Raw genomic sequence first — 27,537 nt, 5'->3', positions numbered from 1 at the left:
ATCGTGTAACAATTCCGCCCAGCTTACAAAATATACGTCTAATACACGTGAATATAAATCACTCGGTCGTCGGCATCGTCACTTCTCATTCGGCTAAACTCGACTCTGCTCGTTTGCGCAAAGCATCATGAGTGTGTATGGCCAGCGGACGCTTGTTCGCCCCAGACCAAGCAACGTTTTCTGTCGCGTGAGTATGACTGGATGTCCGAGGGCTCGTACCTAGCTACCTTTATTAGACCTCTCGTTAGTTAGTGCAGTCGGACGTTCATGTGCGATTCATGTGGGCCTGCTTATAGGATTTCGAGATGGCTATCACTAAGGGGACCTGCTCGTGGTGTTTTGGGTAAGCTCGCCGATGCATTCCGTTAGTACAGCTGGCTAATTGTGTTGCAACCTGTACAAGCTAGCCGGGAAGCAGCTTGTCTTGCTACGTTAGCTGTCAGTGGGAAATTCGTAGCGTGTCATTCGTTATCCTCCCTGAAGAAAGCACAACGCGCTAGATGTAGAGTCATGTGTTCTCTGTATCTAGCATATTATACTTATATGGTTTTTAAAGGCTGCTAAATATAATGCATGCAAGAATATCGGCTGACGTCGGTGGTTGACTAGCACAGCCGGAACGTTAGACTGTCCAGATGTGCGTTATAACGTTACCTGTCAGATGTAGTACTTTAACAGATCTTTTAGTAACTATTTTCTCGATATGTCAACAGAGGAAACAATAAGAAACACAATTACACAAAAGCTCTATTTATAAAGTGATGGATTATAAACCAGTCATTATACATGATATTATATGTATCATCAGTTATCCTCCTTTCTATCATGTACATCAGAGATACTTGAGTGATAATAGTCCCAACTTATGTTGAATCCTCAGACTTTCTAAAGGAGTGTGTGACTTAATTACAAGCCAGATCCAAGAGGTGTTCTGCATTTAAAAAAGACTGCTCTTTCCTTAATATACCTAAAAATCTATCTTGCAGTTAAACAAAAATGTTGAAGTAGAAGGGTTTTTTGTTTGTTTGTTTGAATTGCTAGAAAGGGGCATGAGAGCCTCCCATTATAGCTGTCTCTGTGTGGACACGACCGCCACCGTGGAAGAAAACAGCAGTTCATGGCGCCAGGCCTACACAAACTCGGGCTACAACCCCTCTCCAACATCACCCGAACAGTTGTGCAAGGCCTGTGGTGGCCAATTTGACACATCAAGAAGGGTAAGCAACACACTGTCCTAAATCAGCCAGTAAGGATAGCATTCATGCCAATGTCACACCAAACTTCAATATAAAAAAGGAAAGGAATCTGTTGTATTGCAGATAGTTTTAGAGCAGTCCCAGATATTGACCAGTCAGATCATAGCTACCCAACTGCCCCATTGGCACGCCAGAGCCGACCACCTGACTCCACTCCCCACCCCCTGTTCCCCTCCCTCCAGAATGCGTGTGTGGACTGCAGAAACCTCTTTTGCAGCCGCTGTTGGGAGCAGCCAGAGCTGCTCAGGCCCCAGCTGTGCCCCACGTGCCAGCGATTCCACAGCACAGGGTTCGAGCGTGCCGAGCTCATGCGGCTGAAGGTGAAGGAGCTGCGTGACTACCTGCACCTGCACGAGGTCTCCACGCAGATGTGCCGTGAAAAAGAGGAGCTAGTGGAGCTGGTGCTAGACCAACATGCCCCAACCACAAGTAGCTGTAGCACCGGCAGCAGCAATTCCGTCTCTCAGGCTGGTGCTGCTGCAGACCCTTGCCTGCCAGCCGAGGAGCTTGAGCCTCTCACTGAGGAGGAGGAGGAGGAGGAGGAAGAAGAAGGTGAAGGTGAAGATGATGAAGACGACGACGACGATGAGGAGGTGCGTACAGTTTGCTGAAATATGTACATTTACATGTTAGAAAAACACAGTGCATTGCAAATGTATTAAACTTCCTTAAAAGTCAGAACTGTTTGGATTACACACAGATTGTTTCAACCAAAATTAAATATTTGTCAGCATTAAAATTTTTTTTACAAACTTAAAAATGCTGCTTGCATAAATATTCAATATTTTCGTTTTCGTTCACTCTTGTTGTTTTTTGCCTTGTGCATGGGGCATTTGTCTTGCTGAAATTTGGAGTTTCTTTCAAGATTTTGCTTTGTAGACTAAACACTTGCATATCTCCCTGTATTTTGCACCATCCATCTGTCCTTCAGATATATCAAGATACCCAGTCCCTGCTGAGGAAAAATATCTTCCCACATACTTGTACTGCCACTCCATACTTCTTTGCTGAGAGAGAATTTGTTGTGACATTTTAAATTATGGCCAAAAACCTCCATCGTTGAATCATCTTACCATAAAACTTTATCCTACATTTTAGCTGGGTCACTGATGCTTTCTGGCCAACCCAACATGTGCTTTGATGTGTTTTTCAATAATGTCTTCTTTTTAGCCACCCTCCTGTACAGGCTGGTTGTATGCAGAGGTCTTGATCTCGTTGACTAATGCACCTTCACCCTAATCTCAGCCATTGAATTCTGTTGTTCCTTCAAAGTGATTGTTGGCCTCTCAGTGGCTTCCCTCACAAGAAGCACTCTGGCTCTGAGACAGAGTTTTGAGGGTTGGCCTCGTCTAGACTGATTCACAGTCTGACCAATCATACTTGAATAACAGGGGTCTTTTACCCAGAAGAGGTGAACTTTATGATTCACAGATAGAAGCCAATATTAAATCAATTGCATGCACATTATGGCAATATGTTTCATCTGTTGAAGGTTCCCCAGCAGGGAATTTGAATACATAAAACAGTATCACTTAAAATGTATTTATTTTGCGGGTCAGTCTTTTAAAATAAAATATGACAGTGCAAAATATTTGTAGTTATTGTTTATATATTACTTTACATCCCTTTAAGTTAATTCTGTCTTTTTTAATAGTAATACATTTGCAAAGCACATTTTAAAAGTGAGTTTACAAGGTATTTTACAGGGTCAATAAAACAGCTAAATGGAGAGTAAGTTGTGAAATAGAAATTTGTAAAATATAATTTTTTGATAGTTCAAAAATCAAAAGACAACTTTAAAAATTCCTGTTAGAGTCCACTTCATGTGACTTTGCTACAGATGTATTATGATTGTTGATGTCATGAGGTTGTGATGTGAGTTTTCTGTATGTGTTCCTTAGTCCACAGACAGTGAAGAGACCCTGGTGCACAGCCGCAGGGCCTCTCTGTCAGATCTGAGCAGCGTGGAAGACATTGAGGGCCTCAGTGTGCGGCAGCTAAAAGAAATCCTGGCACGCAATTTCGTCAACTACAAGGGCTGCTGTGAGAAGTGGGAGCTAATGGAGAGGGTCACACGGCTCTTTAATGACCAGAGAGACCTCCACAACCTGGGTGAGCCATGCTCCACATAAATACTCACAACCGCGATCAGTTCCTCTAACTGTGCAGTAAAATATACCAAGGCTTTATTCTTGTTTTTCAGAGTGATTTATTTTATTTATTATATTTTTTTGTGGCATCTACAAGTTAGTTGTTGTTTAGAGATTCAACTAGACTGACTCATTTAGAAGTTATGTTTATTATGTGAAAATAAGTGTGATGAACTAATGCATACTAGTCTGTGCCGAGGTTCCCCAAAGTATTGTAACTCAGAGATCATTGTTAAATGATACAGCATCTATGAAACTGAATAGTCTCTCTCATTTAAGATGATCTTAACACGACAATGCTTTTGGAAAATGGGGCCTTGATCTATGGAGATTCGATAAAGTATTACCATATTTTTGCTCTTTTATTTTCAGTTTCAAATACCAAAAAGGAAACCAGCACAGGTATGTTTCCTAGCCCTTATAAGAACCTGCGTATGTAATGTTGTGTGCAGTGTGATAAACCGTGTGTCACTGTGGCTGCAGCGGAGCTGGCTGAGCCCGTGGGCCAGGAGGAGAACCTGTGTAAGATCTGCATGGACTCGCCCATTGACTGCGTGCTGCTGGAGTGCGGCCACATGGTCACCTGCAGCAAGTGCGGCAAACGCATGAGTGAGTGCCCCATCTGCAGGCAATACGTGGTACGCGCCGTCCACGTGTTCAGGGCCTGACGCCAGGGCAGCAAGGAACCCAGGAGCCTGCATGCACAGAGCTCCTATAGAGGAGGTGTGCACCCCACCTTCTGCTGCTCTTGGGAACTCACGGGAGTCTTGGGGATTTGCCCTCCCTTTGGTTTGATTTCCTATATTTCCATTCTTGCTGAGAGTTTTTGTTGTTGATGTTTTGATTGGTTTTGTTTAGTCCAGGGGTTTAGCTCCTGCTCCAGCCTAGCAGATTGTATGTGTTGATCATTTGATTTCCAAGATTGTTTGCTTTCCCATTGCTGTCCGCTTTGCCTTGTCTATCTGTACTTGCGCATTGACACAGGGCTGATTAACAGGGTTCATGTTGCGTTTTGATAACTACATTTACTCTCTTGCCATCTCTGCAATACTGTATTTTACACACTGTGTTTTATCAGATGTTCAGCAATTTATCAGTGCTTTGAAGTCCATGCAAAGATATGGCTACAGCTACGCAAGCCAACTTTTCAGCTTCAGAGAAACAGCTAGTGTGTGGTCTTCGTGCACACTTCTGTGCAACTTTCAGGCTTCTGGATCTCGAGCCTTACCTCTTCTGTTCCAGCTTTTTCTTGCCCACTGTCTCTCTGTGGTGCGTTTGCACACAGAGACGCATGGTGCTCAGGTGGGGCCACATCACTGCAAAACCGCAACAGCCAAACTGTTAGTCTTTGGCATGATTAGACGAGCTGTCGTCTCCATTGCTTCTTATGCACAGTTCTGCTAACCTAATGGTTTCCGGATGGTTCCGTGGTCTTCCCTCAAATCCACTCAGCTGTAACACTAGCCTTGTCTGTGATAGGTATAAGGTGCTCTTATTACTGCCCACGCATCCATGTAGTGCTCTGCAGTGGAGTGCTTTTTAACAGACTTGGTAGGCAATTTGGATATGTTAACCCAATGCAAAATGTTCTGAGGTTTGCCAAGCGTGAAACATGTTTATACATATAACTGTAAATACTCCGTTTGGGCTGATTAAAAACCTTTTGTGTCATAGGAGACTCACGAACAGTGCAGCCACTTCAATAAGTGATCACTAGGATTTGATTTTTGAGTATGCTTTTTCTAGATTCTGAATGTAAGAGATGGATGGGAATGCTTTGCTTCTGGCCCAAATACTGTTTGCCCCTGAGCCATGGCCTGCCAGAAACTAATGTAGTTTATGTTTGTAATGACACTACTCCCCTGTAGGATTAGGCACATGTACTTCGCATGGAGTCATCTTTTAACACACACTCAATTTTGGTCCATTTAGCGGGGAGATGCATAATCATCAGCTTGTAAGTATTGAGTGTACATGGGATAAGGTTTTTTTGGCAAGTGTTTTGTATATTTATTTTTAGTTATTCTCTTAGATAGTTACCCAGGCCTGTTTTAATGCCATGCTGTGCATTATTTGAGGAGAGTAAGATGTGAAATCTTCAGTTACATTTTTGTTCATCTGACTATAAAGAGACATTGATTAATATTCTTTAATTGGTTAATGGGTGCATATGAGAGTACATGGCAGTGTTTTTTAACAACTTTACTAGTACCCACTGATGAGCCTGTATTTGAAAGTTAACTTCTGTGCAGTAATAGTGAAATTAACTGATGATGATAAATTTAAAAATAAGACTAAGTGGCTTATGATGCATTTTTACCTAAGTGAAACAGATGCCCAAAAAAGTGTGTGTGCTGAGCTGTTCTCTCAGTCTTCGGCAGTTTGTGTTCCTGTCTGAAGACCTAAATGTAACTGAATAAATGTGAATCTGAATATAAACCAAATCAAATAATATGAAAAACAAAACATTTGTTTATGCAAAGTAAAATATTATACTATATGAGAAATCAAAGTACTGTGATACTGTACTTAATTAGTTGTTTTCAGAGTCTTAGAAAACACTATATGTGGAATGCAGCGATGACAAAAAAAAAGTATTAGAAAACACTATATCTATGTGGAATGCAATGATGACTAATCCTTAGACAAAAATTAGCTGTTTTAGTTAGGTTATTATATTGGATGTGTATCCTGACTAAGATAATAATCCTGAACATATTAAAGTATAATTAAGAGCTATGTATGCATTTGCCGAAAAAGGTTATGTGAATGTGTGAAAAGCACTTGAAACTCCTCAAAATGTTTGTTGAAATTTGATTTTGTGTGTTCTTTGTGCTTTTGTCAAAAAATCTCATAGTATTGACAGTATTTCCAAATCAGGAGTCTACTGACATTGATTCAGCTGATTGTCTTAGATGTTTTGTTGTACATTTATCATATAATTCGCATGTAAAATCGACATTTTGTCTTGAATTGACAAAGCAGTGAGCCGACTGTGCTAAATGCTGAATTTATTATTATGGAGAAAAATATATTTTTAAAATTTTGTTACTATACAGTGTGTTATTGTGGAAATATTTGGTTTGACAGTTTTGTATCGATAAACAAACATGTAATATTAAGTTTCCGAAAATGCCGACGATTAAATCTTGCCTTGTCCTCTTTAAAAGAACTCAGAAATTGTCCTTAAAAGCAACCAACAGGGGGAAACCGTAACACAGTCATCAATAATCTAGGGTAAACCTATCAATCTACAGGTAATCACTATAACTGCACGTGGTTTATGATTGCATTTGTGTTTGTTAAAACTTAGCATAACTGTTTTGTGTAATGATCTGTACTAACACATTAGGTTAACTAATTTACCGTCCCAAACTGCACAACTCACGTGGTAGTGTTTCTGGTATCCATAGAAACGGAAGAACGGATTGGGCTGGCTGGAAGGCACCGAGATTTGTTTTAGGGAAAATGCATTTTCTATCAAGCCTGCGTACATGAAAATAAATGTTAATCAGTGCTGTTATCATCCAGAGTAAAATAACAGGCGGTGAGTTATCTAATATAATTACAGATAAGTAATACTAAAATGCTGCATTGATATCAACTAGCTAGATAACTAGGTTAGGTTTAATTGACTAGCTAGTTAGCTAGCTCACTGACCTAACCGGTTAATTTTTTAAGATATTGCTAGCTCGCTAACCCTAGCTACTTAAATTAGCCATTCTAAAGAACTGTAACTATTAGCTACCTATCCTAGTTAACTAGTAGGGATGGCTAATCTGGATTATAGTCGTTATCTTGACTAGCTGTTTTTGTCGCCGGTTTTAGCACCATATATTAAATTGTAGCTAATTAAGATAGCTAACAATTTAATCTTAAATAAAGTTTAGATAAGCCATAAAGAAATAAACTCATAAATTTTCCTCCTGCTCCAGCTAGCTAGCTAGGTCATCTAGCGTTAGGTAGGATATCTGACAGCCCGGTGGTGTTTCTCGATTTAAACAACTAGGTTAGCCAACTAGAACGGCTATATAGCTAACTAACTTGCGTAAATGATGTGGCTAGCTAGCGTTAGCTAACTAACGGAAGAACAAGACTCATGCACAAATAGCTAGCGTTAACGTTATATTCTTTATTTACCTGTCATTTACTTTGCAGGCCATTAAGATGCATCGTTCCTCGACTGCGGAGGGATCTGTAAGTCAAAATGAGATCTTTAGCTAAGTATGAGTTTATTCGAAAATCTAGATTCTAGTAACCGGTGTATTACCTCTGCTTCCCTTGCACAGAGGTCAATTTCAGCATCTTTTTCTATATCACCACATTCTTTGAGTTACAGGTATTCAGTTATATAGCGTTATGTGATTGAGTAAATTCACAATATTATGATACACACTCTATCCCTTCATATAACTTCATGCTTAACAGAGTTATACACTTCTTTGATAATGTGAACATGTTATTGTTTATGATATGGAGCTACAGGTGTTTGATCTTATCTGCTTCAGGTTGGGTTCAAGGATTTACAAAGCACCTATATGATTTTTTAAAAATGTTTTTGGTAAAAATGCATGATATGGTGTAGTCTTGTCTCCTGGCTGAATCAGGAAGTCTGAAGCTGACAGGAAGGATGTGGTCTGTTAGAGCTGTACTCAACACAGTCACTCTGAGTACTCTGCTAGTAATCTTTGTCATGAACTGTTAACAGGACACACTTGGAATAAGTTGTTTTAGAATTATATTGCCTTTCACACTGATAAAATCCCATTTCCTGTAATACTGTAAAAGGGTATAATTATCAAAATTATCTTTCAAAAAATCTTAAGGTGACAACACAGATACACGACTTTAACAATGGACCTAAAGTCCAATGACACTTCTATTAACTTTTTTCCCCCTAATAACTTACTGTACTAAGAGTATAATTGCTAGATAGCTATTGCACACTTGTAAAAAGTTACCCACAACTCTTTTTATTCATTTTTATTTTATTTTATTTTTTTTTGCTTCATTGTAGGCAAGTTCATTTGGTTAGGGTAATCGTTGCTCAGTGATGCTGCATAGATTTAATATTAACATTTTGTACAGCTTTTTTCAAATGGTTTCTGAATAAATCCTGATTATTGTTTACCTTTAGGAGAAAATATAAGCATATGACGAGGAACAACAATTGCTGTAAACTTACCTAAACGTACATCTTGATTAATACAATTTCTGAAAGCTGGGGCGTCGCCATAACGACGGTGGAGCGGCAGCATTCAGAGCATTCAGAGCATGCGTGTTACATACTCGCTAACCCAGTCAGTCTCGTATCCTGTTACTCGAAGCGAGCTAACAGTGGTTGCACATATGGCCGTCGCACCAGCTGAGGTGTTTTGTTTAGTTTCTTTGTTTCCCCATTTTGTAACGATGCGCTCTTAAATTACTGCAGTGAAAAACGAAATTTAAATTTTCTCCGTTCGCCTCCACTCACCTCCACTCATCTTCATGAGAAGGCAGAAGAATGATTGCATCTTTATCCAAAGGAAATCTGCTTGATGTACTTCAGGAAGGTTTCAATGAGGTAGCTAGACAGTTATTGGAATCCCAAACAACTTTTATGTTGTCTTTGAGCTGTTGTGTTAGGACTGCGTTTCTGATTTTCCTCTCGCTTAAACTGTGACCGATGCCTGTTGTGTAATATTCAACAGATAAATAAAGGTTGTATTTTTTGATAGCTTTTTATTCATACAGAAACTATTGCAAGTTGCCAAGCGAGTGAAATATGCATTTATTTTTCCATCTACTACAACTGAGACGTTGCGGACGATTGGGTTCGACAGCTGCCAGTATATTAATGAAGTGTCCAGTTATTTAAAGCATTCGTTCTTGTATCTTTATGGGTACGTAGTGAAATACCTCCTCCCCTCAAATAACTAAGAACTATCTCGTTAACTTTATGTATGTTGTGTAACTAACTGTCCTGTCGGCATTACGTGGTACAGTCATTCGTAATGATTCGTAATGTTGACAGCGCTGAAAAATCAACTGCCGGCTATGTACGCTAAAGTACTTGTTATATTTAGCCATTTACAGTGACAACGTTATTACTTTACATCGAGTTAGCTTTATAAGTTATCCTACCTCGAAGTGAACGTATTATCAGTAATACTGAATGAAATCTATACAGAGACACCTGAAACAGTACTCAACCGAATTTGTTGGAACAGTCTGTCGACATTTAAGGGGTGATGTGTTTATATGTACCATAGAGCTGATTTAATTTGCATTTGCAGGAAGAGCATTGTTTAGGTTAGGAATAGAGTAAGTGTTATAATAAGGAATACATTGCAGACCTGTTATAGAAAAACACTGATGGGGGTATAGAGATGTTCTGTAAGCATGAAAAAAAAAAAAAAAGGTTATCCACAGTCATTTACAATCTCTTACCACAACACGTATTAGACTGGCTTACTTCTAGCAGCTGTCACTGTATTTGACCTTAGCAGTCCATTGTTGTTCTCTCTGCTGTGCATCATTTGTCGTGATCCTAGTGGCTGTGCTACCTACATGCAATGGAGGTGTGTCAGCTGATTAGGAAGCAGTGACCTGGACAGCACTGTCCAGTACAGTACCGCTCACTTGGCTGATTTGACCTATTACCAAGTACTTAGCCTGGTTGTACTGAGTTAGGGCCATATTCTGAACAGCAGGATCAGCAGTTAAGAAGGCCTCCCTCCTGAGTGTTCTCTGTGTTGGGTATTCCCTCTTGGGATGGCATTCTGGATCACTTGGAACACTCCTAGCAAGATATTTACTGGACAGGTCTGAAAAAAATTAACACCCTTCTTAAAGGGTTATTGAGGTTGCTGAATGGGCAGAAAATCTTTTCTTGTTTACATGTAAAACCCCAAGGAAGGAAAAGAATGTGGCATACTAGCGTTTTTCAGCTTGAAGTGGGTTTTATTTCAACAGTTTGCAACAGGTGCTGAACATACTTCACTTTCAGTTATGGCCATTTGTTTTAAGGATGTTTAGTATTTAGATGATTGCATAACAAAACAAACATGCATCCAATGTGTAGTCTTTTTTCTTCTGTGTGTCTGGTCTCTGGGTGTATGAAAAATACATTTATAATTGCTATGCAGCCTAAAAATAGATTATTCTTAACATATAAGCTTTTATCTATCCAAACCTAATATAGTACAAAATGTGTTAAATATATTGCAGTCCTGTTTAGAATATTTGCCTGTTTGTATTGTTTCCAGGCACCACACCAAAAGTACCTACTAATAGAAAGGCTGATCATGATGTACATTTTATAGTTTTCAGACCATGTCAGCTTTATAATAATTAACATTTAACATTAGCAAACTACCAGACTGAATACAGAAAATTGCTGTGTGGAAGCTCTGAAATTCATTCATTTTACAGCTCAGTTTTATCATTTTAGTTCATTTCTCTTTTTCTCAAAAATAACATTTGGCACATTTCCTGTTGTGTGTGTTTGGTGGATTTTGTAACACAGCAAATAAAATTTTCTGGTGTTAATTAAATTGGAATGTAGAAGGGTTGTTGGAGTTATTTTTAAACAAGGCGTTTATTTTAATTAAACCTGAATTTTGCTACTCACTGAACATTCTTTTAGTAGCACGATTGAAAATGTACCTGTAGTTCACTATTATCATTTTGCCAGGAGTCATAGCACAGCAGTCCATGTTGGGGCACCCCATTGCTGGATGTGCACAGCTGCATTCTCAGTGCATCCCTACATGTGCTCACTGGAAAGGACATGCAGGATAAGCCTTAGTGTTGTGATGGTGCAGAGAAAGTGCCAGTCTAATCCAGGCTGTTCAATACGGCAAAATGAAACCGGGATAATGTGGAGGGATTTGACCTGTCACAGGCTGTGAGTCCAAAACCCTAAGCAGAGCTTCTTTGAAAATTCATATTCCTGCAGGCATCATGACAGGGATACCCTCTCTTTTGTCAGCTTGGTAGAATAGTCTGCTCTTTCATAACTGAAATACATTTAACTTGCTCGATGTGTCAGTAGTTGGCTTACATGTGTTTACCCCTGCAGGTGAGGCCAGACTTTCATTCTATGCTCTTGTATCTACATTGTATCTCTTGTATCATACAGCTACAAAATCACAACAGATGCTAAATAATATGCCATGAGAATCATAAAAAAAAAAAATAAGCCCCAAGTTTGATTAAAAAAAAACACAAACAACTTTTCCTGATATTGTAATACAATATATAGATGCATAGTACAAGGAAATAAGTAGATCTATATCCTATGCTCTCAGCTAATTGTCTTGTGCATTGTCTTTTACTCTGAGATTTAGAGCTACGAGCTGCAAGTCACAGTGCATTTTTGGGGGTTGTGCAAGTATATAGTGTCGCTATAGAATAGATGGTACAGACTATATATAAAGTATAGAACAAATATATAGAATAAAATGTAGGTTTTTCTTTTGAATTGTTTGTTGGTACTAACTCTGATGTAATGTGACTGCCCACTGTGCTGTGATGGGATTGGTGTTGTCTACATGTTGGTATATCATTAAATGTTATGTTTTTCAGCAACAGCTAGCAGCGTATGTGTCCTGGGTGAACGCCCAGCTGAGGAAGAAGCCAGGTGTGACGCCTGTCAGTGACCTGCGGCAGGATCTCCGCGATGGTGTCGTGCTGGCCCATCTCATCGAGATAGTGGGTAAGCCAGCGCAGGCAGGGCCTGTATCCAGCTTGTCTCTTAACATGATCATTTGAGTACAGTCACATTTAATTAAAGTTCTTAATGTAAATAATTAATATCTTAGTTATATCTAGTACCTTAATCATTTACATTTATGATAGTGTTGTTATTGTGGAATACATAAAAGAGCATTAGTCATTTTTATTAACAGGGACTGATGTATTACATTAGGTATTTTAACTCCAGGAGATCCATACTCCTACAAATACAAACTTCACACACCTTTCGTTAATATTCAGTCACCAGTAAAGGTCTTGATTAAGTGGGTAAGTCATATCAAGTTAGGGTTGCAGCTAAACTAAAGGAGGTCACCTTTTCAAGATCAGCATTGGAGAAGTATGTTTCTGGGCTTTGCAGTGGATTAATTAGTATACAGCCACATAAAAGTGAGCTGTGATTGGTGTTCAGTGAGTGTTGCAGTGAATCTACTCTCAAACTGCATTGTCCACAGATGCTGTTCTTATTGTCCTAAAATCAATGCTAAAATGCTACTGCATGAACCTAGTGGTACTAGAGGCCATAATCCATGCTTTTATTTTGTTGTTTGGTAGCTGGTGAGCTGCTTGAGGGCATTCACTACTCACCAAGGGACAACCAAGAAAAGAGGGAGAATGTGGAAAGAGTTCTGCAATTTGTATCATCCAAGCGGATACGCATGCCCCAGACCTCTGCCAGAGGTGTGTTACTCAGCATCTTCCAATTAAATGAGCTCAAACAGACTTAACTTAAACTGACTTAAGGTCTTTGCTGAATGTCTTCATCTTTTTCTTTTCTTTTTCTTTGGTTCTTTGTCTTTCGTTCTCTCCTCTCTCTTCTCCCAGATATTGTGGAAGGGAACCTCAAACCTGCCATGAGGCTCATCTTGGCCCTGGCAGCACATTTTAAGCCATCTGCCTCAGCCAGTTACAGATCAGGCACAGCTGTTGGTAGGAACTCAGTGGGGTCTTCAGCCAATCACAGACCTCATTCTGCTATGGCAATGGCACAGAGTGCAGCAGCAGCCTTGGCAGCAGCTCGGCATGATGCCGCCCACTCAGGCCGCAGTGTCCTCCACCTCAGACAAGAACGGCACAGGTCAGCTCCAGTTCATCCCTATCTGGCTCATCTCCTTCTCACTCGCTCACTTTTTAACACAACAGACAAATGGTCTAAAACAACAGTTAGTAATTTGTTGTGTGTGGGTAATACAGATTTGGTTTGGTGTTCCTGTTGCATTTGAACGGTTATCCGTAAAGTGTAGTGTGTCACATTCACAGGCCTGCAACACTGATGAAAAGAGTGAATACATACGCTAACAACATTTTTCTACCTTAATCATGAAATTGAAGGGTATTTTTCTACACAAGCCTTTGTGACAACTGGAGCTCTGTTTAAACCTTGACCAGTATGCATTAAATTTAGCAGGATTAAAGGACAGGGGCTCAGTTTCCCTCAGACTAGAACAGGATCCATTTGTTTTGCTTGCTCTGTAGAATGTTGCCCCCTTGTTGTTGTATGCATGTACTGCAGCTCGTTGTTCAAACGTTAAAGAATTCAGGCCCAGATCTACAGATTTCATACAAACTGTAATTTGCATTTGTCAACTATGTAAACAAACTGGGGTGCACAGTGCCACATATTTGATGTCTTGAAGACAGTGATTGGCATAGATAAGTATTTAAGATGACACCCTTAAAAGCACATTTTAAACTAAATTTATCACTTTTCTGTAGGTTCAGTTGTCATAGTACAAGTAAAACGGCTTTTTTGTTATGCAGCTTTTGTCTTCCAATTCAGTGAAAACTGACACAGTTGTGCAAAATAAACTGTAACGGTTGCAGAATACATGCAGAATACAGCGATGTATTGCACATCGAGTGTTACCCTTATCACCTTGATAACAATGCTGCACATAACAATAGAAACAATAGTGCTGGGTTTAAACACAAATATGGCATTTAACTGCTTTTCACAGTATTGATTGTATATACTGCCAGTAAGAAAGGAAAATGTTATGTGTACTGAATGAAGTAATAAAAGTCTGAAGCAAGTACATATAATAGTTAAACAAGTAGAACAGTGGTTTGTTTGAATATGCTTTTTAGTCTAAGGAGACAGTGTCTTATTTAAATCTCCTGCTGCAAGTTGAACTTTAAACTTGACTGACCTGAAGGAAACAATGTACTCCCCCTCCCCTTGCCCACCCCACAGCCGATGCTCCAGTGCTGACGAGGAGATTGAGAGCCCATGCTGGAGTGTGCGTGCCCTTGTTCAGCAGTACGAAGGCCAGAGAGGGTCATGTGAAGAGGACCCAGAGACAGCATCCTGCAGGTGAGGCCCAGGCACCCCGGCGGGGCAAACCATGTGCGCTAGGCCTGCTCATAGCGAACAGCATGCTTCTGGGGAAACGGGCTGTACTAAAGCTCCATGAGTTGTCTCACGCAGTCTCATCTTGGACTGTGTCTAATAAACACAGGTTATTTCTTCAGGCAAGAGCCAAGTGTGGTTTTTAGCAAAAGCAACAACCGCTAGCAGCAGGAGGCAGACCTGTGGTACACAGGAGGCCCTGTGAAGAACATAAACATGAAAAGTAAATGAGGGGAATGAAAACGTTGGACCTGTTGGCCTTATTCTCTGTGTGCCATTTACGTGTGGGATGAACTGGTTCTGTGAGTGGCATGCTTCTTCCCGTCCAGTTTGGAGCTGCAGATGCTCAGGGGCTCCTTGCCCAGACATGAGCTGGGCAGCTGGGGTCAGGACTGGAGGAGCGGCTGCTGTGGTTTGGCACACTGGCACTGCCGGCCCCCTGTCAGGAACCGGGAACAATAGCACCATTCTGTCCACTCAGCTGGACCCGTCCAGCCTCACGGTGTGCAGTGTCAGCACAGCTCACAGCCTAAGCTGTTTAGGCCTGAGGCTCGAGTTCCGACACGTGGCCCACAAGGCCCTCGTTCCCCTCCCTGCTGTCAGGAGCTGCAGCTGGGATGGATGACAGGCACGAGTCCATCTCCCAAGGGCTTACTGGTGTTTGTTTTGTAAATGTGGGATGTTGCTGGAATGTTTTGGACAGTAACACCTTCAGAGGCTGCAGCATGCCTTGTCATGCTTTATTCCTCACTGTAGATAACAGCAAACATGTGACGTGCACACTGACCTACTGCAGCTTGGGCCTGCAGTTGTTAACCTCAGTTTGAATAATATAGACCTAACCTGCTGCTGTTGTCCCATAGTAATCTTTCTGATGCTCTGGAATTAGTTTTGACGCTCTTTGACATGCATAGGTATTTGGAGGAAGTGCTGTATACCTTTAAATACAGAGGAAAGCACATTGGACTGCATTACCTTCACATGCAACACCTTGTATGGTTGGAGGGAGAGAAGTGCAATAGCTATATACCTGTACATTTCATTTAGAGGTTTGGTTGTATTTCAAAATGGCACAAAAACACATTTCACTAAGGAGATGCAATGTTGCTATAATGTTACTTCAGTGTATACAAAAATACAAAGCAAAAGAATAATGTCTGTGTTTTGCTGTGACTTGATAAAGAGAGAGACATCCACTAATGCTGGTCATTTTTTATAAGAATAGTGACCTTTTTTGACCAATAACTAATAATAGTTCATTTTGAACAGCATTGCCTTCAACTTACTGTAGTGTGAGATGCAAAAAACCCAAACAATTAAGCTGTTCAAAATAATCATTTGATGCTAATGATGTTGATTTTTTATTATTATTATTATTATTGTTATTATTATGTGGCGAAATAAACATTTGATTATTATTACGAAATAACAATCAAATGAGACATGTACCAGCTAAGACCCATGTGTTTGATATATTATAGGTTTAATTACCACCAAGGGCTGTTACACCTAAGATCAATAATGTATCGTAGGTCTAATTATAGTTTACCCTAAATTACATCCAGTTTTCTTATCCAATTGACTCTTAGTTTAATACAGTGATTGTTACTGTGCTTAAGGAGGAAAGGTGTTTGCTAGCATCCTAAGATAGATTTTATTTGGAGTAAGCCATTCAGAGCACAGCTGCCCAAACATTTTTCTTTTCTGTTCTTCATTCCCACATTCTTCTGTTCTTTTAACCAGCCTTAATTTTGACAGTTCCCACTGCTTTGAACCTCACGCCCCAAAGTCTCTAATCCCCAAGAGAGACCAGGAGGGTAGAAAGGGAGGGAGGCAGAGAGAGGGAAGGAGGGTGGGGGGGAGCGGAAACAGAGGAGGGCTGAGCTGCGTCTGACATTTCAGCAGGCGAAAGATCAACAGGAGGAACGTGGCAGTGTTCTCTGAGAGCTTTGTGGGGGAAGGGGAAGAGAGAACTCGCACAACTTCCAGAGGGAGCGAGGGAGAACGAGGCAGGATGCAGCTGCCCTGGCGACGGAGCAGTGTCCCTCTGTCACTGAGGCAGTGCGGGTGAAAACAGGACTTCCATATGTGCCACGTCGGGAGCAGCTGAAGAGCACGTCACGCGGTGAAAGGCTTCCAACTGGCCCCATAGCTGGCAGACACAATGCCGGCTCTGGGATATACATTTTTCGAGGGGCTCCTCGGAGTACACAGGTCTCCTCTCTCTGATGATGTTTGCGTCCTAATGTTGTGCCACTGCACACCTCAGTGAGCGTCTGCTGCTGTCTGGTTTGCTGCTTACTGTGACACTCTGTGGATGTGTCAGTAGTTGCGGAATAGACCATAGAGGGGTGTGTGTTTGTTGTGTGTTTGTGTGGGAAAGATGCCGGTGACTGGTTTTCTAGCCATTACTGCATGGATGAGCAGGAGCAGTGCAGTGGGGTAGCAACCTAAACCAAAATGGGAGCTAAACAAATTAAGTGGTAAGTTTTCATTCTCAAGCTGTGTCCTAATGTTGTGAATTGACCTTTACAACTTATTAGTACTCTTGAAAAATCATATAACCTCAGCTTCTGATAACTCCCTCATTTATTTTGCTCTAATGAGATCCATCTTAATTGTTCAGTATGGAATGCTGGATTGTCAGGGTGAAAGGTCCTGTGCTGTGCCTACTGATCGTGAGCATAATGAGTGGGGAAGAATTCTCTGGATGTCCCTGGCTGCATGTGGATCAGTGGACCAGGGCCATGCTTCAGAAAGATTTAATCAATTTAACAGCACTCAGCGTTGTCACCGAACTCTATACAGTGTCAACTGTCAGTTGTCCTCCGACTGAAGTGCTGAGTTTGTCTGCTCAGTTTGTTGTCATAGTCACTCAAGGTGATAAGTTTTACTTGGTGTCTGATGCAGGTGGAGACAGTAGTTCAGTATTTCCTGTGGGTTTTGATGTATCCTGCTGGTTACAACTATTAATTGGTGTCTGATGAGACAAATTAAATGTAGTTCCTCATCTTGTTTGATGTCTTTTGAACAGCTTAGAATGGAGGAGGTCCATCTACCTTGGTAAATGTCTAACATGCAAAGAAATGAAATTTAAATGCATAGAATAGCAACAAGTCTTTATATCCCTTGACTTTCCTTGACATGCACAGATTTTTTGTTGTTCCAGCTTTTCACTGCAGTGGCTGTATTGTTCCAAAGAACTTGAATTTCTGGGAGAATTAGCAACGTAGATGTGTAAATACACTGTTCTAATGGTTTTCCTGTGATTAGACATAATCACAGCTGGTTTAATGTGGGATGACTAATGGGCCTTCACAAGTAATGTCTGATGCAGAGAGAGAGAGAGAGAGAGGGGGAGGGAGGGAGGAATGGATAGTCCTGCTGGGACCTCCATGTTGTCCTAGACTTCCTGTTTTATGTACAATCACACAGGACACAAAGATCTCCCAGTTAGCAATAGCAGTTTATCGCACACAGTATCTGCCACATTTAAGACCTCGCATACAAGAGCTCAGGCTTTAAAGCCAGTCACAAGTGGTTTCCTCATCACTGCAGCATGATCAATATGCGTGTATAAGAAGACCTTTGTAGGCTAGTTTAGTGGGCTTTGATTTGTTCTAAGAGCAAAAATAAAGCTGATCTTTATTTTAAATCAGAGGATGGAGATGTGCTTTCACATGCTGTGGGTTTTCTGGACACAGGCAACAATTATTTATTTATCCTCAAGCTGTCCTTGTGCAATGGGTTTGTCTTAACAAAACAGACACTGTTTCACAACAGTGTACACTGACGTTCTGCAGTCCAACACTGGACTTTTGTAAAGCTTGCACAACGTTCTTTCATGCAGACTTATCAGTATTTAAACTTTCTGAGCAGAGATTTGCTGATGTTAGCCTGTATGTCATCTGTTACTTACCAGCTTTTATTCTAGGGCTACGAAGTAGGTTCATGAAAATAATCATATGCACCCGAGGGCATTAGATGTTAATGAAATTATTAGTTATGCTCTTTTCTCACTACTGACTGCTGTGATTAAGAATTAGTGGCTTGAAACCTTGGTGCAAATAAAGCAAAACTACATCAGTTCAGGAATTCCAAATAAAGAACCGAGACATATTCTGAAATTGATGGTTCCTTACAGTCTTTTTTGGACAGTGCAGTATTATCGCAGTGCCCCATGTTCTGTGCCCTACCCTAGTCCAAAGCCAGGGTAATCAGGGGGAGTTGGGTGTTGATGGGGATAGGGGTCTCCAAAAGAGGCCACTCCCCCTCTCCTCTGTCCACAGCGTAAGAAATACAAAACAAAAGGTGGAACTGCAGAGAGCAGCAAGCCATCTCTTTCAGTGTCTGTCTTTTGTACCCCACTGCCCAGCTAAGGACAATGAGTGCCTCCAGAAACACACACGCGCACACATACACACAAAAAAAAGAAACAGCAACAGCAGTACAAACAATCCTGTTTCTTTTTAGAAGTACCATTGTTGTACTGAAAAGTAAGATCGATTCTCTCATGTATCTGTTGTTCTTCTATATCTATATCCGACACACATCCATCTAAAACATTTAACATTTAGAAAGCCTACAGGGTTTTATTATCTGTAAAGAGTGTCATGTTTTATATCTCTACAGTGGTTAATCTTTGCCAGGTTTTCTGAAAATTTCTATCATTACACCAATGTTTTAATGGAAATGTGTGTGCTGGTTTTATGAGCATATAAAGAAACTCTAGAGGTGATTTGGTTCGCTTGCCCTCAGAAAGACTATTATCAGAAATGTCAGTTTGGGTTACTGAAGGTGTATGTAGAGGCAGTAGGATGTAGTCAATGCCTTCATGGACACAGGAGGACGGTATTGATTGAGGGAGTTCCTTTGTCCTGGCAATTTAGGGGGATGGGTTAGGTCGGAATGTAGCTACTGTTGCTACTGTTCTCCTGAAATGTGGGAGTGAGTGAGAGGAAAAAAATGGAGATATGTATGTTCCTGAAAGGGGTCTCTGGCCTGGCTGTGGTAGACTGCCCCCTGCTGAGCTGCCTCTGCACTATTGGGACTGAGTCACAATTCACTCGCCAGTGTAAATCATTTGGAACATTTCCCTGCTGGGCAACAGTTGGATAAAGTGCAGGCGACATGCATCAACACAAATGAACGCATGAAAAGTAGTAACGCTAGTTTATTTAAAACATTTGTTCATCAAATTGGGATTTCTTTATCCCAAGGTTTTGAATTAGATTAGAGGTTCATTACTGATATGCTTTCAGATCAAACAAAACTACCCTACAGCCTATGTACAACTGACAATGTTTCAAATGTGTTCATAATATGTAGATTGTTAAAGGTATTATAATGCAATTGAATTGCCCTGAATCCTTTTATTGTGCAGACTCTGGATGTGTCTATGATGACATGTTTTTGATTATTGTCCTTATCTGTCACTTGACTTGTCACTTTTTGTTTTGTTTTTTTTTAAAGCTGAGTGTCATGTGACTGACCAGCTTTAAATAAACATCATCTGGCACTAAGGGAACTGAACTAATCAGAGTTTGTTGTGAATAAGTAGTAGGAGAAGAAGGACAGTGAGTGTATAGTGGGATTATGTTGTTGTTGAGTAGTTCAATTTAATTTAAACATTCATTTTTCTTTGTCCTCTCAGCTTGGCTTCCCCAAGCCCCACCCATACTCCTGTCAACCTATCAGAGGAAAGAGGACAACTTTTGGACATCCAATCAGGAGAGCCCAAAGCTGAAATGGGTACTTGTACTACCTGTTCTCTTGTGTTAAATGATCAGGTCGATCCTGTCTCCAGTGTACTGTTGGACAAAGCTGGTCATGTAAGCACCAGTTTTGCCTGGCCTAGTGCCTGATCTCTCTTCTCCATGCTGGCTCTCAGATGACGTGTTCAAACTGGTATTATGGGGTGATGCCTCAGAGCATGATGGGAGGTTTGTGGGGAGCAGTTCCTGGGAGGAGCAGCTATGGGAGCAGCAGGAACAGCTGCAGAGAGAGATGGTGGAGGCCAGGAGCATGGTGTTCAGCCTACAGGTCACTCAAAACTCACACACATCTATACAACTTCAAAGCCCATGCCAAATTAGACTCATTCTCAACATTTTTTTTCATTCTTGCTAAATTGTATACTTGCTAAATTGTATATATGTCTGTAGTATGAAAACAAATCGGCTATGTAGCACTCAGCTATGGTATCTGCTTTCTGGACTGAAAGTATTCATTTTGAAGGTTAGCACTGTTCGTGTTATATATCTTGGGCATATCAAAGACCGCTTGGGTGATCAAAGAAGTTTTTTCAGATGCTGCAGAAGTGCAGATGACACTTAAGAAGTAAAATGAAAGTCACGTGATGCTCATCAGTTCATGACAGAATATTTATATATGCTTTCAGTTCTTGGGCTACAACCAAGTGTGTGTGTGTGTGTGTGTTTATTTTGTATGTGTGTCTGTTCTGTGTTACAGGCTTTGCTTCTCCAAGGCTCATTACCTGAAGATGAGCACGAGGTTTCAGTCAGCCTGGGAGGAGTCGAAAATGCCGAACAACAACTGGTATGTTTCTTTCCCGCCAATCTCTTCACACAGTGTTTACATCTCTAAATCTTGTCTCATGTTGCCAACTTGTTTCAGCGTCTTCTCTCTGTGCGACCAGCATATGAATACCCCCTCTCCCCACTGACCTCCCGCTCACTAGCTGTCTCTCACTCAGTCGTAGCAGGTTGGGTCAGGTTACTCCATGACAAGCTTTTCTTTGTCTCTAGCCATGGTGTAGGTATCTGTTTCCCACCCTCCCTGTTCACCTGCTCCTCTCGCAAACTCATCTGCAACATTTGGCCATTTTTCTCCCTCTCTGACTCCCTCCCTCCTTTACTCTTGCAGCTGTCTCCATCTAATACTCTTTGTTTGAATTTGTCTGGTGGAGTGCAGTGTGTTGAATCAGGCAGTGAAGAAATCTGTGGTTTTCCGCAGGTTATAGTCCGCAGTCGTCTTGACCAGAGTATGGAGGAGAGTCAGGAACTGAAGGTAGCTTCTTTTATTGTCATCTGATAGTGTTCTGTTCTAGTTCAGTACGTTTCAGAACAAAAGTACATGTGCCATTTTGTATACAAATATTTTGTATTTGCATGATTACTGATGTGATTTGTACCTTTCAGCAGATGCATTTTAAGCAATATCTCTTATTTTCATACTTTAAGTAACTGAAATGAAAATGTAGTGTTACATTGCCAAATTATTGTTCTATTTGTATGTAGTCGCAGACCTTTTAGTTGATGGATTATAATAACCTCAGTCTACTTTCATGCTCATCTCTGTTAATAATCTGTTGCATGTGTAATTGTTCTTTACCCTACTTTTCTATTGTCTTGTTTTGGTTTTTGTTCTGATCTCTGGTTGATATCTTGCTGTAGAGAGAACTATTGAAGTACAAGCAGGAAGCACGCAACCTGCAAGGAGTTAAAGTGAGTCTTTGAGGCTTTTTTTCTAGACAAAAAAAAACAAACCTGTAGCCCTTTTCTTACAAGCTCTTTGCATGACAGAGCACAGTGCAGCAGACACACAAAACCATTAGCAGCTAATGGTGTGCAGTGTGTGAAGAAGGTCAGTTAGCACTTAACAGTGTGCTATGTGCAGTGTGTGCAGAGTATGATTGGAGCAGATTAACAGATAACAGTGTGATGTATGCTGATGAGCAGGTAACTGTGCTGTGTGATGAGGGCTGATGAACAGGTAACTGTGTGTTGTGTGTGTTGAGGGACAGTGATCAGGTTATCATGTGCTGTGTGTACAGGATGCTCTCCAGCAGCGCTTGGCGGTGCAGGAGGCCTCGGTGCTGCAGCTCAAACAGGAGCTCTTGCGTACTAGCATGAACCGAGATGAACTAGCAGCACAGAACGTGAGTTGGGGGGGGTGTATGTGTGTGTACATGTAGGTGTACAGGATGTATATACTTGTGTTTGTGTGGGTTATAGATATCTGTGGCCACATGATAATTGGTGTGTGGGTGTTTGGTTCCTTAGGCAGAGCTCCAGCGGAAACTAGAGGACAGAAGCCGGCTTCTCAGCGAATATAAGGTACAGCAGTGCCTTCCCACTTAAAGAGTAAAATATATAGACTCTTAAGTGTAAGATCATAGCAGTATTAGAGTCATTGGTGCTCTTGCTGTGCAGAAAGAGATGGGGCACAAGGAGCACCTTCTGCAACAACAGCAGCTTAGGCTGGATGAAGCACTGCGAATGATGACAACCAGCAGCAACCAGCAGGTACTCTACTAATCCAAATCCACCATAGCAGAATCCATAGGTGCTTTCCACCATCTTTGCCTCTCATTACCCCTGCCTTCTGTTAATCCCCAGGTTGACCTGCAGAGGGAGCTGGAGCACAAGCAAAAGATTCTGGAGGAGCTGATGAATCAGGAGCAGGATGAGGTAAGACCCAAGCAACTCGCACACATTCTTAGCATACAGATATTTGTAGTGAGGAGCTTTGAGCTTTGTCCTGTGTTTCAGCATCCTGGTTCTCAAAGCAATGGCTACCCACATCCTGCAGCCTGTGCAGCGCAGTCACACAAAAGAGTGAGTGGGCATTCCCTCCCCCCCCCTTTACATGTCATACGAATACTCTAAGATCTGAATAAATTTGTAATTAAATAAGAGTTATTAACCAGGAGCCACTCGTGGATTACATTTATAGCTCATTTGCAGTGGGCTCATGGGTATTGGTTGTGTTCTGGCAGACGGAGGAACTACAGCTGGTACGTGATGCCCTACGCAGTCTGAGGAACAGCTTTGGAGGCCACGACCCTCAGCACCATACACTTGACACACTGGAGCAGGGTGTGGCCAGCCTCATGGACCGCCTCTACATACTAGATTCTCAACACAGGCAGGAGTGCAAGGTGGTTAAGCAGAAATGTATTCTCACATACATACATACATACACACACACACACACACACACACACACACACTCACATATACTCACATGCACATCTGCATGGTCGTCACACATCCCAGTATTGTAATTAAAAATATTTTCTGAAATAAAACCTTTATTACCCCTAAGAGAATTTGTCTTACATGGCATGATGTAAAGAACATAATGCATAATACATGAAAGAAATACTGAAGAATGGATCAAAAGGGGCACTGTAAGAGTAGTTGATAGAATTTTTAATTTTTTTTCTATCAATCAATCCATTCTTCAGTACATGTGCCATAGTGCCAGCAATAACATTCAGCAACACATGGGTTAGGCCCACTGCCCATCATCCACTAAGACAAAAGAACCTGTGGAGAAGACGACACGCTCCCCTTACCATCTAACGTCACACCTGTTAGGGATAGGATTACTAACTCATGTAACGAGTCATCCTCCGTCTCTCCAGCCTCCTTTATCAAGAAAACCAACTGGTTTAATGTGTTGGGGATGACACATTAACTCTGCCTTTTTATGCCCAATCACATTTGAATTTTAGTGCCTTGTGTTATGTTGTGTAGCTAGGTAGGAAACTATCAGGTATAAGAAATCGTATGTCAGCAAGTGAAAACTTAAATCTTGAATGTAGAGAGTTAAGCATTTCTCATTATCAGGTTATTATTATTATTATTACTAGATTAGTCTTTCTTCTGTGTAGAAATTATTACCAGATTAACCTATTTCTTATGTGTTGAAACAATAAAATAAGGCTTAATAAGAACATAAGGCTTAATATTAGTTGTTTTATAATAATTCCATTTGATTTGATCAAATTGGCAATCCAATTCAATTGTGATTGTTTGATTCATGCTAACGTGATTCCACATACCCTTTTTTTCTGTGAATATATTAATAGTTTCTCAATTCTCAAACATGTTTGTCTTTATTTTTCTTTTGGAATGAACCAAATGTTTATAACAACCTGCCCTGAGACCTTTGGTAAAGATTAATATACTACATGTGCTGTAAATTTTTCCTTTGTGCTACCTCCTAAAAAAAAGGTGAAACCTACAACCCTGACCAATCCTGATGAGGTGTTTGTGACTCTTTTTAACCATTTTCAGGTGAAGGGGAAATCTCCCACACTCAAGGCTACTCACACAGATCGAGACTCCTGGTCTCCCAGCACCAGTAAGGGGTGGGGGTGTTGTGCACAACACTAACAATAGCTGGCATTGACCATTATTCTTGGCATGAATTCTTTTTTCATGTCAAAAATGAGATTTGTGTAGGAGTGTGGTGTAAGTGTTTCTGTGAGTCATGTTTGTTGTGCATGTGTGTTTGGCTGCAGAAACTGCCCACTCTCACAGCAGCCCTGTACTCCCCTCCACAGCCTGCACCAAGGTCCTCTACTTCACAGAACGCTCTCTCACACCCTTTATGATCAGCATCCCAAAGAGGTCCATTGCACACTTAGTATTTGTTATAGATATCCTATAATGTCTATAAGCATGTTTTGAGTGTATATAAAGATTTTATATTTATTATTTCATCTGCAGTATATGTTGTTTTAGCATGTCCATTGCATATAGTGATGGTGTGTTATTTGCATTTATGTGTTTGATGTGTTAGATTGGGAGAGATTACCCTTCGAGACTTTAAGGCAGCTATAGACCGAGAGGGCAGTTACAGGTACCATTTTAAAGCCCTGGACCCTGAGTTTGGTACTGTGAAAGAGGAGGTAGGCTACTTTCACTTCTTTAAACCTACAAAAATCAATCACATAAAAGATTTTATGTTGTCTTTATTAAAGATGATTACTACATCAAGATGGTTTGAACTGTTGAAGACCTGATTGCTTTACTGTGTTACTGCAATATTGCACCAAACACTGTAAAAGCAGTAATGGCACTGCAAAGGCAAGTTGCTGATCAGTGGAAGAATGTGCCAAAGTGCTGAATGACCCATGAGGACTGATTTGTCTTGCAGGTGTTCCAGGATGAGGCAGTGGTGCCGGGCTGGGAGGGCAAGATTGTAGCCTGGGTGGAAGTGGATCTTGGGGAGGGAAGGTAAAGCACAGGAGGAAATCAACACAAATAGAATTTACCATAGCCATTTTACAGTATGCTGCAGGTCCTGGGTCTTTGACAAACCACATGCTGTTATCGACAAGGCAGTGTACTGTTAGTGACATGCTGATGTACTATACAGCTTAGGTTGCTTCACACTCTATTACACTCTTTCTTTTCCCCCCACATAGGATCTAACAGGAGGCCTGAGTAGACCCACACCAGGATTTGTTGGAGATGTGAAGAGATGCAGGGAACTGTGCCAAACTGCCAAAATGTGTGTTGGCTGTAGACGTTGAGCTGCCACTCTCAGCACTTTGAATTTGTGCCCAGTGCCCCTTTTCTCTTTCCCATGTGAGTTAAACAGAAACTGCGCCAGAGGATAGCCAGCAGGAGGTTCAGGAGATGAGCAGGAAGTACTCATCTCAGTACTGTGGTCTCCATATCAGCAGCAGAGCCTCCCCTCAACGGGTTGCCAAGGTACAGACATCCTTTCTCAGCACAGTCTTTTGGAACAACGTGTCAAAGTGCTCCACTGTGACTACAGCAACCGTTTGTTTCGCATTTCAAAGAGCTCAGTGTCTAAAGTCTCCCAATTTTATAAATAGGAGCCGCCAGAGGGTTTTTAGTTTTTTTTGATAGTTTATGAACAGATGTGTATGCCATCATGGTGCATAGAATAAGTGAACAGAATGTTGTGTACATTTGAAGATTCTTAGAGAAATGGTGGAATGTGCGTGCTAGCTAGCTATGGGGATCTTTTTCATTTAGAACCATTTGACATATCAGGTAGTTATTCAATGATTTCTGACATGGTAGAAGTACTATAAATGATCTGATGCACCCAGAAGCCTCCAGCACAAAAGCACTGAAGGATTACTAAATGTGATGTCAGCTAAACCTGCAATCAAAGCAAGATGATGCATGTAAGGTTGAGCGTTCATGCTGCCTTCAGTGAAGGCCAGGCCCAAAAGAGCAGTTTTCCTTTCTCAACTTCTCTCTTTATGATCCACTTTCAGTTAACTCTCTCAAGGTCAAATTTTTTATAAATGTATATTTAGATCTGCATAGGTGGTCAACGTTCATTGTTTGTTTCTAACCCTCCAAAACAATGATTAACTTTATTTTCTTAAAATACATACTCTAGACACTGCAAGTTTACAGGACCAAAATGACTATGATAATGCATTTTATGCATTTAGTGCTTTTAATAAGATTTATTCATAGTAAGCTCCAGATGGTGACTTCCAGTAGTTATTTATTTATTTAAAAAAAAAATCGTTCTTTTTTAATAGAGATTGCTCCATAAACACCAAATACATTTGAAAGCTCAGTTTGTCTTCTGCCTTGTTAAGCAATGAGGAGAAAAACAGATTTGTAGCACCATCCGTTATGAGCGTAGTACATTTAACATAATTAGGTTTTTTATTTATTTGTCTGCTTGTTTTATGTGTATGTAACTGTCAAGAACTGTAGCATTGCTGCATTGAAAACCACAGTAAAAGGAGTGTTTGGGCTGTACTGTACCTGAACTGGAGAAAGATAATTGAAATGAGGTTTACTACCAGTGTTGCTGTTGAATTTGTTTAAAATGTATATGTAAATGTGTTTATACTTTAACGAGAAACTTGCTGCTTTTATATTATCAGTGTTAATTCAGTACTATGTCTTAAATGATGCTTGCTTTCATATAAGTGGCAGTTTGCTTACTGTAAGCACCTGATCTTTTTGTAGTGTGCTCTGATTTACTGTTCAGTGTTGTACTTCAGACCTCACAAGATATCACTTTTCCTACTAGCAACTTCAAAGTTGGATTGTTAGAACAGTTGGATTGTGGATGGTTACTGTTACAACAGTTTTTTGGTTTGCAAATAAACAATTTGAATATCAGCATGTATCCAAATGTTTTTGACTCATAAATTAAAATTGTACACTGAGTAGTCTATGGAAAATGTCATTAATTAAAATTATATATTGAGTGTTTTGACAAAAATAGCACAGGTTTGAACATATATTTGTTAATGCATTCCCTGATACTATTTTCAAGATGTTTA

The 27,537-nt window shown here is 40.7% G+C and overlaps 2 protein-coding genes across 4 annotated transcripts; both read left to right on the top strand.

The window, feature by feature from the left end:
* The first annotated feature begins 180 nt into the window (after positions 1–180).
* Positions 181–4,923, top strand: zgc:171740 (uncharacterized protein LOC795694 homolog). Its single transcript, XM_027005674.2, has 6 exons — positions 181–343; positions 1,042–1,217; positions 1,439–1,849; positions 3,158–3,368; positions 3,779–3,808; positions 3,890–4,923. Exons 1-6 carry the CDS (start codon positions 268–270, stop codon positions 4,072–4,074), a joined length of 1,089 nt encoding a protein of 362 aa, XP_026861475.1. The 5' UTR covers positions 181–267; the 3' UTR covers positions 4,075–4,923.
* A 1,901-nt stretch (positions 4,924–6,824) lies between these two features.
* Positions 6,825–27,380, top strand: dixdc1b (DIX domain containing 1b). Of its 3 annotated transcripts, XM_027005651.2 has the most exons (22): positions 6,825–6,953; positions 7,565–7,603; positions 11,975–12,104; positions 12,698–12,823; positions 12,968–13,220; positions 14,337–14,456; positions 20,146–20,243; positions 20,383–20,534; positions 20,964–21,050; positions 21,468–21,521; positions 21,908–21,958; positions 22,288–22,392; positions 22,517–22,570; positions 22,667–22,759; positions 22,853–22,924; positions 23,006–23,071; positions 23,233–23,394; positions 24,539–24,605; positions 24,766–24,874; positions 25,047–25,155; positions 25,404–25,483; positions 25,675–27,380. In XM_027005651.2, exons 2-22 carry the CDS (start codon positions 7,574–7,576, stop codon positions 25,679–25,681), a joined length of 2,025 nt encoding a protein of 674 aa, XP_026861452.2. In that variant the 5' UTR covers positions 6,825–6,953; positions 7,565–7,573; the 3' UTR covers positions 25,682–27,380. The 3 variants fall into 3 exon arrangements, with proteins under 3 accessions (XP_026861452.2, XP_026861460.2, XP_026861445.2); XM_027005659.2 differs by lacking the exons at positions 6,825–6,953; positions 7,565–7,603 and adding an exon at positions 8,739–8,969 and having other exon boundaries at positions 24,808–24,874; XM_027005644.2 differs by lacking the exons at positions 6,825–6,953; positions 7,565–7,603 and adding an exon at positions 8,739–8,969.
* Positions 27,381–27,537: the final 157 nt, after the last annotated feature.

The sequence above is a fragment of the Electrophorus electricus genome, chromosome 6, assembly GCF_013358815.1.
Source record: "Electrophorus electricus isolate fEleEle1 chromosome 6, fEleEle1.pri, whole genome shotgun sequence".
Taxonomy (NCBI): domain Eukaryota; kingdom Metazoa; phylum Chordata; class Actinopteri; order Gymnotiformes; family Gymnotidae; genus Electrophorus; species Electrophorus electricus.
The sequence above is the reverse complement of the archived record's forward strand: the minus strand, read 5'-3'. Positions and strand labels throughout refer to the sequence as shown.

Coding starts and splice junctions, on each gene's coding strand:
- zgc:171740 (XM_027005674.2), top strand. CDS start 268: ATGTGCGATTCATGTGGGCCTGCTTATAGGATTTCGAGATGGCTATCA. Junction 1,850..3,157: donor ACGACGACGACGATGAGGAG/GTGCGTACAGTT, acceptor TGTGTTCCTTAG/TCCACAGACAGTGAAGAGAC. Junction 3,809..3,889: donor CAAAAAGGAAACCAGCACAG/GTATGTTTCCTA, acceptor CTGTGGCTGCAG/CGGAGCTGGCTGAGCCCGTG.
- dixdc1b (XM_027005644.2), top strand. CDS start 8,910: ATGATTGCATCTTTATCCAAAGGAAATCTGCTTGATGTACTTCAGGAA. Junction 23,072..23,232: donor CAGCGCAGTCACACAAAAGA/GTGAGTGGGCAT, acceptor GTGTTCTGGCAG/ACGGAGGAACTACAGCTGGT. Junction 24,875..25,046: donor ATGATCAGCATCCCAAAGAG/GTCCATTGCACA, acceptor TTGATGTGTTAG/ATTGGGAGAGATTACCCTTC.